The sequence below is a fragment of the Chaetura pelagica genome, unplaced genomic scaffold (genome assembly GCF_000747805.2).
Source record: "Chaetura pelagica isolate M959 unplaced genomic scaffold, ChaPel_1.0 scaffold134, whole genome shotgun sequence".
NCBI classification, from domain to species: Eukaryota; Metazoa; Chordata; class Aves; order Apodiformes; family Apodidae; genus Chaetura; species Chaetura pelagica.
This window is the reverse complement of record NW_009953105.1, coordinates 651,861-664,761: the sequence shown is the minus strand read 5'-3', so window position 1 is coordinate 664,761 and position 12,901 is coordinate 651,861. Positions and strand designations below refer to the sequence as shown.

Genomic DNA, 12,901 nt, shown 5'->3' with positions numbered 1-12,901 from the left:
CTTCCACTGCTGAGTAACTTTTGTTACACACAGTATGGGTGTGACTTTCAATAGAGCTCCCCCTCCCAGTGATGTAATTATTTCAGTTCCTTTGAATCAGAATAAAAAGTGCAGCAAACTTCAGGCTCATTGATAGCAGGCTTAAGAAGCGCCGGGGCTTTTCCTCATTTTCCTCAGAATTTCTGGTTTTTGCAAAACAATTCCAAGAAAACAATGGCAAGCTTCTCTTTATGGGCAACTTTTGGATTATGTTTGCTGAAAGTCTGTTTAACAGAAACACGTAAGTAAAGTGTAAACACTTCAGGTGGCTAATAAGTTTATGCTTCAGACACTAAGAGCGCTTCTGCTAGTTAACTAACAGTTTTCTCTTGTCTATCTTTTATATACAGTTTTATTATTTTTAAGACTTAAAGATGCTTCAGAACTGTGCCATCAGCTGTACTGGTCTATACAATCACAGAAACTTGTGTGTTGCTTGTGAAAGGCAATTTGAGATCTATAAAAAAAATAATTGTATGTCATTAAAGTTAAGTTTAAATGGAAGTACATAAGGGAATTTAAAATAGCTCTGGTAAAGCTCAATACAGCAACGTGGCTGCTGTTACATGCTCAGTTTGCTTTCCCAGTTTCACTTCAGAAAGTAAAGAGGGGGGATGGGAAGGATGGGGGTTGACCCCTCCTACCCAGCATATAACAACTGCATGAGTTTAAAATGGGCTGAGATAACTGCTAATACATACTGCTTTAGCTTTGCTGAACAGAAGCAAAGCTACAGTGATCTGTGACTGAAATTTGGAGAGCTTTTATGCCAAGTATGCTTGTTTCTGACTTCCCAAAGTTTCTCTAGGATTAAGTGATGAGATTTTGGAACAAAGGAGGATAGAAGTAATCAAGTAATTCAGTTGTTTATCAATTAACTTTCTATAGCTTGGTTATCTGCTTCAAATATTTGTATTTGAAAAAGAAACCTTAATATAGAGGAAAAAAATTATACATCTAAAATTTAAAAATGCTTTCAAAATTTCACATTGCAGAGGCTCAATAGTTTTTGAGGGAAATGACCATGCATTGAACAGACACTCCCTGTGACAGCAACTGCCTCAAGGCATTTTGTGGTTAGGGATAACAGTTACACTTCTACATTATTTTTCTACTCACAGTGTTTATAGTAAACATTTATCTAATTTGTTTGAACACCATTGGATACTTCGGTAATGGTGACAGCACTGCCAGACTGTGAATGGGTGTGTCCAAGTGAACAGATCTCAGTCAATCTGTGATAGCTGAAGTACCCTCATTGCTTTTCATCGTAAGATTGTCTCTCCATGGTATGAAAATGTTCTTGCTAAAATCAGATCTATGAATAGAGCTCTTAGAGAAAAGCAGGGGTACTGCGGGCAAATAAATACTTGGCTTGGTCCAAGTATTATAATTATTTGGTTACTGCCCGCTCAACTGCCTTTTCCTTTTATGAGCTGTCAGGAGTGTCCTAGAGAAAGCAGGGTCTGCACTGGCTCTTGGTGTAAGTGACACACAGCAGAAAATCCCATCATATAGTCTTCAGCATAGTTACAAAAAGTATGTGGAACTTCACATATGCCCCATGGTGAAGTTTCTTCAATAGCTTAGCAAAGTATTAGACTATAGATACAATGTTTTTTAACTGGTATGTGGTACATTCCATCATGACTTTAAAACAGCAGTTGATGGTGGGTTTATTTTCTTTTTTTAGGACAGTGTCTTTGCTATGTATTACAGAGTAGTGGCCATTGCTGCTGGCAAAGACCTCACTTTAACAAAAAAACAAAAAAAAACAAACAACTCCAAAAACAGATCTACTCCTGAATTGGAATTTTCATTCTTTCAGTACAGAATTTGGTAAAATTAGAAGTGACCTTCGATTATTATTAACATGATTACTAAAGAAAAGATGAGATATATATAGCAGTTTAAAACCTACTTATCTTGAGATCTGTGCTGTTGTGATAATACCATCACTGACATGTGAGCAAGGTGTGTACCTATAGTATTGACATGTTTTTGGATCCAGGAGGATATAGATGTTGACATCTTGGTTAATGGTGATTCTGGGGGAGATTTTGCCCTATGAGTGTTCTGTATTTGTAACAATATTTCTCTCAAAGTTTTCCTTTATGAACACAAAGCAAATCCTGATATTTTCCAAAATGGAAGAAGCTGCAATAGAAGTAGTAGTAAAGACGAAAAGAGAGAGAAAGAGCCCATCAGTGGGAGAGAGAAGCTTAGCTATTGGTACTGGAGAGGTTGCCAGAGTCTCAGTATGAAGTAAGGCTCTGACACAGAGCTACTACAGCTATCAGTCACAAAGGAAAGGACTTGTCTGCCTCTTGGCTTATGTATCCAACATGTACATTTGTAAACAAAGGATTTTGAAGAAGCTGGTTGTGCTAGTTTATTTTCACTTGCTACTTAAAATGTTTATCTTGGCTATTTTCTCACAGCTGCAAAGTAACTAGACTTCATTAAAGTTTACTTGAACTTCCATCATTGTTTATTGGAAAGGTTATATTCCTGCCCTTGAAATAGTCTCACACATAGAGCCAACAAACCATGACAGAAGATTGTTTTGCAGTCTTTAGACAAAAGTTTGTTGATTCTTTAGTAACTGGTGTTCCCCACAATGCAGAAGCATCACCTTAAAAACAAGAAGTTAGAGAAAGCTTAAAACAGGAACAATAGCATCATACAGTTGAGGAAAAATTTTTTAAACCAAACGCTTTTGAAACTGCAGGTAGCTCTAGCCAAAGTTAAATTAAGTTTTTCTCCATACCTGGTGTATCTTTCTTTCCAGAACACTTGCCATGACTTCTGTAGGCCTGGTCTTGATGAGAGTATTAATATTGCAGTTATTTATCTAGCACCAAAGTATGCTTTGAGGTTCTACTGTAGCAAGAATGTGCCAGCAAGATGAGATATACTGAGATGCTGATAGGTAAAAACATCAGAGAGAATAATGATCTCATTATCACTAAAATACTTGTAGAAAAGGTGGGTTCCCACTAGTTTCCTAAGCAGTAAAAAAATGCTTTAATGAAGGACAACTGCCATTTCAAATGAAAGAACTTACCGAAGAGTGCAGGAAAACATAGTAAGGATTAATATAGATCTCAAAGGGATGTTTGGTTGTATGGCAAGGAGCCTGGTGAGCTGCAGAAAGCAAATGAAATTAATTATATAGAAAATGTGGTCTTGAAGAACTTCAGTTAGAGAAGAAATCTGAAATGTACCCAAGCACAATCTTAGTGTAAACCTCTGCAGGCATTTACACTAATTTGGATAGCAACTGTGAGGAACAGGGGAAAATAAGTTAATGTAAAAACATAGCAGCAATCAAATTAATGTATAATAGTAGAGGGGCTTGTGGATATGTGAAGAGATAGACAACATAAAAACTGCACTGCTGACATGGCAGAGGAAGAAGCTGTGGTAAGCTCTATGGGATATGGTCTTCCTGCCTTGCATTTTTGTTCCTGCACTAATACAATCAAGAGAGAAGACAAGCTTCATATGATGTGTATTCCATTACTAACAAAACATTGATTCTTTTTTTCAAAAGAGAACCTTATGTGAGAGAGTAAGGGAAGACGTTTTTCCAAACTCTCTTCTGAAGTGCTTTTTCCTGGACTAAAGATAAATGTATATGGTTACTTGTGAACTATGACTTCACAGAGAGGATAATCATGACTCACCACAGTAATCAGATCATGGAGCAGGTCCTCCTGGAAAGTCTCTTAAGGCACATGGAAAATAAAGAGGTGATTGGTGACAGCCAACATGGCTTCACTGAGGGCAGGTCACACCTGACCAATCTGGTGGCCTTCTACAACAAGGCTAGAGAGATGGTGGATGGTAGCAGAGCAACTGACATCATCTACCTGGATTTGTGCAAGGCATTTGACACTGTTCCACATGACATCCTGGTCTCCAAACCGACAAGGCATGGATTTGACAGATGGATCACTCAGTGGATAAGAAATTGGCAGGATGGCCACACCCAGAGAGTTGTAGCCAATGGCTCAATGTCCAAATGGAGGCAGGTGATGAGTGGTGTCCCTCAGGTGTCAGTATTGGGACCAATGCTGTTCAACATCTTTGTTGGAGATATGGACAGTGAGATTGAGTGTATCCTCAGCAAGTTTGCTGATGATACCAAGACGTGTGGTGTGGTTGACACCCAAGAGGGAAGGGTTGCCATCCAGAGGGACCTTGACAGGCTGGAGAGGTGATCGAATGCCAACCTCATGAAGTTCAACAAGGCTAAGTGCAAGGTCCTGCAGCTGGGTCGGCACAACCCCAGGCACAAATACAGGCTGGGGGGGAGAATGGCTACTGAAGAGTCCTGAGGAAAAGGACTTGGGGTGGTAGTAGATGTGCTGCCAGTGTGCCCTTGCAGCCTAGAGAGCCAACTGCAATCCTGGGCTGCATCAAAAGCAGTGTGGCCAGCAGGACCAGGGAGGTGATTTTGTCCGTCTACTCTGCTCTGGTCAGACCCCACCTGGAGTATTGCGTACAATTCTGGTGCCTTCAGCACAAGAAAGATATAGACCCTGTTGGAAAGGTTTCAGAGAAGGGCCACCAAGATGATCAAAGGCCTGGATCACCTCTGCTATGAAGACAGGCTAAGACAATTGGGGCTGTTCAGCATAGACAAGAGAAGACTCCTAGGAGACCTTGTAGTGGCCTTCCAATACTTAAATGGGGCCTACAGGAAAGCTGAGTAGGGGCTTTTGACCAGAGAAGTTAGTGATCGGACAAGGGGTAATGGTTTTAAAGTGAGAGAGGGGAGATTTAGGTTATATATTAGGAAGAAATTCTTCATTATAAGGGTGGTTCTTCATTATAAGGAACTGGAATGGGTTGCCCAGGGAGGTTGTTGATGCCCCATCTCTGGAGTTTTTTAAGGCCAGGCTGGACAAGGTTTTGTGCAACCTGGTCTAGTGGTAGGGTTCTCTGCTTACGGCAGGGGGGTTGGAACTTGGTGATCTTTAAGGTCCCTTCCAAACTTAATGATTCTATGATTCTGTATTTCTGTATCTGGTAGAACAATTCTCTGCAGGTTATTGACAATTGAGGATGTGAAGCCAGTTTGGTGTAGCTGTGGGTCATTTTCCAAACTAGAGGAGAATTCATCAACTGTTAACATGAAGTTGTCTCATGCCCAGGGAGGCAATAATAGTTTTAAAAGCCATCAGGCACTGTAATTATCAGTGACCATTATGGCTGCTGCAACTACTGGTGGCAGAGAGGATGGTGTTAGTCCTCTATGTTTACTGGTTTCCTCTCTGCCAAATCACAGGCCTCCCTGCAGTGGCGTCAGCAGCAGTATCAGTAGCAGCTGGCTGTGATTTTCCTCCCTTACCACAACTACCGAGGCTGACCACACCCAAGGGACAAGAGAGTAGCTCATCATATGAATGAATTTGCAGGCACTAGTGTAAAATGGCAATGGAGAAAAACAAGGGTTTTACTTGGAGAAGATTTTCAGTCAGACTGAAAGTTCAGCTAATTACTATTTAAAATTCAAACCTCTATGACTGTTTCCTGCTCAAAGGAACCCGCAGTCATTTTTGGAGTCTGTGTCTACAATTAAGAATATAATTGAACTCTCTTTTGTTTGCACTAGCTTGGGGATTTTCCAGTTCCTCTGTGAACACTGACTGCGTTACATAATGAAGAAATCTTGTTTCAGTACAGTAACTTTCAACCCTCTCATTGTGAAACAGAGAGAAAAAAAAAAAAAAAAAAAAAGAAGACAGAAATGAGTTGAAGAAAAATCTACAACTTTAGCAATTACTAACATGGATGTTCAAGCAGCCATGCCCATTCAAAGTAAAAATCATAGACAAGACCTGAATTTTACTTATATTTGCAGTTTGAAAAATACTTTGCTTCCCTTTTTTCTTCTGTTGATGACTGAGCTAGACTCACTATCTGGAAGCTCTAGAAGACTGTGTTGTGTCTTTGCAAGAAAAAAATAAAATACAGACATGCAGCAGCTGTGCTAAAACTTCTCTTTCTGTTTCTGCCAATAAAAATGCAAAGCAAGATGGTTATAAAAGAGGTTGCAAGGGCACACGCTGACAGCTGCTAAGGAAAATGCCAGAAATCACCAACTACAGAGTTAATGTCCATTTTACTAAACACCTGCTTTCATAACTTAGAAGCTGGCCTTGACAGAATGTATAACAGAAGAAAAATCTGCTGTTACATAGCTTTTTTCTATTGTATATGTCTCGCAGTGAAAGCATGTTAGCAAGACCCAAAGCAAAAGGGGTTCTCAGAAGTGTATTTCCCTAGGGGGCTTTTTTATTGTTATTTTTGTTAATGGATAGCTGCCTGTAAAGAAGCAGGGTGTGGCATGTGTGGGTAGATGTAAATAATAGTTTCTTGCTGCATTCCCATAAAGAAGTGAGAGGTTAACTGGATCTCAGCATATTGTCTATTGCCACCTAGGACCCTGTGTGCAAATGTGAGTTAGCTCTGTCCAGGCAGCAAGCAAGCTGTTATCTAAATTAGGGTCTAAAAGCCAGGCACCAATCTTAAGTTGGCAGCCTCTCTGAGAGAACATTTCTTGCCACCAGGAAGGCTTATCAGCAAGGGATAGGTATCACGCTTGCCAGAGCAGCATAACTGCAGCTGTTTTCAGTGAGCAAGTAGAGCCCACATTTCCACTCAAAACAGACTGAGCAAGCTGTCAGCTGTTCTTTCTACAGAATGCAAAGGCAGTAGTTCCACAATGCTGTAGAGATGACTGTGCTGGTAGTGATTAGTTGTTTACCTACTCTTTGCCATAGCCAACTCACATTTTACAGATATGTAGAGCATTCCTAATAAGGCATGAGGAGACGAAGGCAGTGATACAATACATCACTGCTAGGAGCAGCTAGGTCTTCCCAACTCCGTTACAGTGCTCTGTGGGAAGCTTCTGGTTAAGGAATATGGAATAGTTAGCTGGACAGGTTCAAGGGATAGTAGTATTTGTCAGTTATAAAGAAACATGACTCATTAATAATGAGTCTGAGGGTGAGGCCTGAACATATCTTAATGTTTTGCTTTCACTTATATCCCTCTTCTTTCTCTTCCTGCTTGATTAGGTATAATCCATCAATTTACATGTCCTTTCCCTTTTCCATCACTCACTCAGGTACGTAAGTGTAGAAAAAACCACACCTCTTCTGCTAATTAGTTTTTATATTAATAAATGTAGGCATTTGTTCTCAGTTCCTTTATGCTTAAGCATACATTTGACATATGCAAGCATTTAGAAAATGGAAGTGAAATAATATGTATTCTGTTCAAATCAGTTTCTCCAGTAGCAGTGCTATAAAAATCAGATAAAACTTTGTCACTCTGACAGTTTTATCATGTTTACTTGTGTATGTGCTATCTAGACACATGCTGAAGTCTGATAGCTATTTTCAGTTCAATAACACTTTGTTCCTGTTTGACAACAGCAAATGTGATGTATAGGTTTCTTTGTAAGTTCTTATTAAAGACTTACCACTTTATGACCAGGGATGTTTAAAGCTGCTTGGAAATGAGAAGTGACTAAAACATTTTGTCCTACCATCACACTTGATACTTATTTAAGCTCAAGAACTTTAAAATTTATTTAATAATTAACTGAAGAATGGTGTCTTAAATTTAATCAAGTTTCTCTCCTGTTTGAAACAATACTTTCTAGTGATACCTATCAGCTATCTTCTTGAGATATTGGAGGTATTTGTACATAAACGCTTGATACTCTGGAGAAGCCGAGTAGCATAAAATAACCCAACAAATTGGAGGAGGAGCCAAGAATACATCTACTCTCTCTAACGCAAAGGTGGGCCACCTGGTCAAGATGCCAGAAGGCCATATGGCAAGAATGTTACCACTCCAGAAAAGGTTGAATGTCACTGTGTAGCGACTATGTGTATTCAGGTGGTACTGAGGTATATCTTTTAAATGTCCACATCTTCTTTTGAACAACTTTTTCTGTTTCTCATACCTATTTACTGTTATCCCCCACTGTTTCACTGAGACATCTGGTTGAAGCAGTCCAATAAATCTGATAGATTCTTGTTGGGCTGTATCTATGATAGAAGTTTATACCCAGTTTATATAGTTTACATCCAGATTCAGTAAAACATGCTCAGGACCTTCATCATTCTCACACAAAATGAAATGTAGAGACAAGTTCTTCTACCATGAAATAAGCCTCAGAGAAGACTCAAGTAACAAAAAAATTCTCTTATTTTTATTATTTTATTTTGATTTTGGCCTACAGTGCTGCCAAGTCTATCTTATAGTAATTGTGTAACATCAGGCTAACAGGACAGGAGTACCCGCTGACTTCAGAACACTGATACTCTTATACTGTGCTAGTGAGGGTCACTTTGCAAAAATTCTTTTAAGGCAGAAAATAAAAATATTTCTTTTGAACTCATATTGAGCTTTAAACTTGTCTTTTGCTGAATGTACAAAATCATTTTATAGCCTACACAGAATAGATACTCAGTGTTTCTAGTTCATCACTGAGTAGGCACAGTTAAGGTCTTAAGACAGGCAACCTGTCAATTCATGATTCTTGTATTAACAGCAGTAACAGGCAGATATTGTGAGCATGTGAGGTACCTTCTCATAGTGACTGCCTAGTAAGAAGTTTCTTTCCTGCTTTTGTGTTTTGACTCAGAAAACCGAATTCTTGTGTAAAATGTTGCAGAGCTCTTGTCAGGCTGTATATTAATTTTTGTTAGTTCACTCTTATTAATTCTTTTTCTTATGCCTTTATTTCCTGGCTGCTTGTTGGGTGGGAAAGATTTGTGGTAGTTCTGCTTTATTTTCTCAACATCTACTTCACCTGCCACATATTGTCTAGTAGTGATACAGTTTGTGTTCATACTGAACAGGCCACAACATTAATTGGCTTTTAAACAGTGAAGCAGAGGCAAACTTGGAGACAACCATGGATAGTTATTCAGTTTTTTCAGAGCATCTCTAGGTATAAGTGCTAGACAGCATTTTCTGTCTGTGGGTTTATGTGGATTAGAGAAAAGTGCAATCATTCAGTTTTCCAGGAGGAGGCGAATCCTGTGATATGGAGATTGTAAAGACCAATGACTGAATCTAAATTTGGGTTCTGTTAACACTTTGCTAAGAGTATATTTTTATCCAGGTATTTCATACAACAAGTAGTTTTTCTTTCTTTCTGGGGTTGGACATGCTTTTGCTTCTATATTTCCTGACAACACCTAGCATTTATATGCCAGTGGGGAACAGCCCTATAGTAGGGCTAATGTACTGTAGAGTACGTTATACTAAATACAGAACAATGTAAGACAGGTAAAATGTTGCAACAGTGTTTGTAAGGATCAGTGGAATTTCTATCCAAAACTCTGCATTTGCAAATGAATTAATTCTATAATTAATTTTCTTTGCTGAACAAAGGAGGAAAATTTTTTATAAGACTTTCTCTACCTGACTAGGTTACCCTTCAGACAAAACATGTTAGTTTCTTCAATTGCTTTTATGTTGTCACAATTCCATTTTAAAAGTATAGCATAGCCACAACATTGAAAGTCTTTGGCCCAGCAAGGCTTGTATCTTTTAATAACCTACAGGAGTTGATGACATCTAATTGATAATAAACATCCACACCTGAAAAGCTCAAGGTGGTTATTAGTAACAAAATACAGTGGTGTCTACTCAATATATCCTACAGCACCTTAAACATCTGAATACTTGCACATTAACACATCTGAAATGATTCATAGAATCAGAGGATCATAGAATATTTTGGGTTGGAAGATGCTTTAAAGATCACCTAGTTCCACCCCCCTGCATGCTCAGGGACACCTCCCACTAGACCAAGTTACTCAAAGTCCTGTCCTTGAACACTCTCAGGGAGGGGGCATCCACAACCTCCCTGGGCAACCTGTTCCACTGTATCACCACCCTCATAAGGAAGAGTTTCCTGCCAACATCTAATCTACATCTAGCATCTTCCAGTTTAAAGCCATTACTCCTCTTAATGGCTACATACCCTTGCAAACTTCCCTCTCCAGCTTTCTGTAGGGCTACTTCAGGTACTGGAAGTCTGCTATGAGGTCTCCCCAGAGCCTTCTCTTCTCCAGGCTTAACAACCCCAAGTGTCTCAGCCTGTCTTCATAGGAGAGGTTCTCCAGGCCTCTGATCATCTTTGTGGCCCTCTTCTGGACTTGTTCCAACAGTTCCATGTCCTTTCTGTCTTCAGGGCTCCAGAACTGGGTACTGTACACCGGGTGGGGTCTCACAAGAATGGAGTAGATAGGGAGAATCACCTTCTTGTCCTGCTAGCCACACTTCTTTTGATGCAGCCCAGAATACAGTTGGGTTTCTGGGCTGAAAGCATACACTTCCAGCTCATGTTGAGCTTTTCATCAACAAGCACCCCTAAGTCCTTTTCATCAGGGCTGTTCTCAATCCATTCTCCATCCAGCCTGTAATTGTGCTTGGGATTGCCCCAACCTATGTGCAAGACCTTGAACTTGTTCTGGTTGAACTTCACAAGCTTTGCATGGGTCTACCTCTCGAGTCTGTCAAATTCCCTCTAGATAGCTTCCCTTTCCTCCAACATGTTGATGACACCGAACAGCTTGGTGTCAGCAGCAAACTTGCTGAGGGTGCACTCAGTTTCACTGTCCATGTTGTGGACAAAAATGTTGAACAGCACTGGTCCCACAACCAACCCTTGAGGAATGCCACTCATCACTGGTCTCCATGGGGATATTGAGCCATTGATGAGAACCCTTTGACTGCAAACATCCAGCCAATTCCTTATCCACAGGGTTGTCCATTAATTGGATCCATATCTTTCCAATTTGAAGACCAGGATGTTGTGTGGGACAGTGTTGAATGCCTTATGCAAGTCCAAATAGTTTGCATCAGTTGCTCTTTCCTTGTCCACCAACACTGACTCCCTCGTAAATGGCCACCAAATTTTTTTTAGATACAATTTTCCCATGGTGAAGCCATGCAGGTTACTATCAACCACCTGCACATTTTCCATGTGCCTTAGCAGTGCCTTCAGGAGGATCTTGTCCATGATCTTGCTGGGCACAGTGGTGAGACTGACTGGCCTGTATTTCCCTGCATCCTCCTTTTTTCCCTTTGAAAATGTGGATTATGTTTCCCCTTTTCCAGTCACTGGGGACTTCACCAGACTGCCTCAACTTCTCAAACATGATGCTTTGCAACTTCATCTGCATTTTTCCTGAGGAGTCATGGATGGGTTTTTAACAGGTCCCATGGATGTGTGCATTTTCAGATTCTTTAGATGGTCTCAAACCTGTATGTCTCCTACAGTGGGCAGATCTTCCTTCTCCCAGTCCCTGCCTATTTCTTCTCCTTGTCATCTGCTGGGTTCTTTCAGGTACTGTAGAAGAAGGACTTCAGTTCTTCTTGAAAGAGATTTGACATCTCATGCATTCTCAGAGTATCACTTCAGAAACAGATGGTGTCTCTGACGAATTTTTTTTTTATGTTATGTTTCTTTTTCTTGCCCTACATGGAAGTTCACATAAAAATTAGTGTTTCTACTAGAGGGCATTACTGTTTTATCTGGTGTTCCATCAACACATTCAGCACAGCTGAAATTGGGCTGAATGTGATTTAATTACCATAGAACTTCAAATTTCAACAGAATGCAGATGATACTATACCTTATTCTGCTTTGTGTGTGTGTATAAAAATCACAAGTATTCAGAAGTAGTATCTTATCCATGTTTAAAACTGCAGTGTTACATATAAAGCTTACAGCTGTACTCTTAATCTGATAAATCTGAATTTAATGAGTCTTTAAATCATGCATTACAATGGAGATTTCAGTTCTCCATTTTGATTTCTAGAAGGGCAAATTCAACAGATTGTTGGACAATACTTTAGTCACCATACTTTAATGCAATTAATGAATATGAGCTTTGATTCCACTGTTTAATATTGTGCTACTTCATACTTTTCTGTAAGGTAAATTTGTACAAGCATTTTTTATAAAAAGATTTGGTTTCATCTTAATTTTCCCAGACATTTGAAAAAAATTGGAGGGGGGATGTGAAAGAAACTGGGAATGAATTAATCTGTATTGTGGGAAAGTACTGATATGCCTCCTCTTTGGGCAGTCCTCTCTTGCCCATTATTTGTTACTAGAAAGTCTGCATGGGTCATTTGTCCTTTGCCAAATCTTACATTTTGAGGCATATTCTAAGCAGCCTCTTTTTTTTTAGTATGTCTTTGTTTTTACTGGCTGCTTTTCAGAGCTTTTAAAGATTCTTGGGGTTCCTGCATTTTCTTGAAAAGTGTTGAAGTGTTGAAGGCCACCTGTTAAATGCTTCTTATTCAACATCATCTGTTCTTTTTTAGATTTTTATCATTAGTTGCTTTTCCATAATGAATTTATTGTACAAATGACTTTAAAATGTTGAGAATAGTTACTAGAAGTTTCCCTGCATAACTCAGAGAAGCAGAGGAAACAGAAAAAGCAAATATTTTTAGTTTAGGAATTGTTTTTATTGATTTTTTAAATTTTTATTTTTGGTAATGTGAAAAATAATTTAAAATCACACCTGGTTTTACTACTATTGAATAGCATACTACAAACAATTTAAATTAAAAATCTGTCATTTAATCGGATTATTAGTCATAAGTTTGATTTTGTATTAATTTCTTACCTAAATGGCCACAGAACTTAAATCAGACTTCCCATGACTTGAGATGGATGCTGTAAGAACACAATAAAATAAAAATGTAACAGTGATTTGCACTTTCAGCACTCTTTATCAGTAAATCTAAAACTGCTTTGTTAAGGAGATTAGTTTCAAACTGAGGTAAAACCAAGGTAAAAGAA

The 12,901-nt window shown here is 39.1% G+C and overlaps 1 protein-coding gene across 1 annotated transcript in view; it reads left to right on the top strand.

Moving 5' to 3' along the window:
- Positions 1 to 141: 141 nt before the first annotated feature.
- CD44 (CD44 molecule (Indian blood group)) overlaps positions 142 to 12,901 on the top strand; it is a 42,950-nt gene continuing 30,190 nt past the window's right edge. Inside the window, exon 1 of the mRNA XM_009997274.1 lies at positions 142 to 280. Coding sequence (XP_009995576.1) covers positions 214 to 280 — 67 coding nt within the window. The 5' untranslated portion in view covers positions 142 to 213. The remainder of the gene's footprint in view (positions 281 to 12,901) is intronic.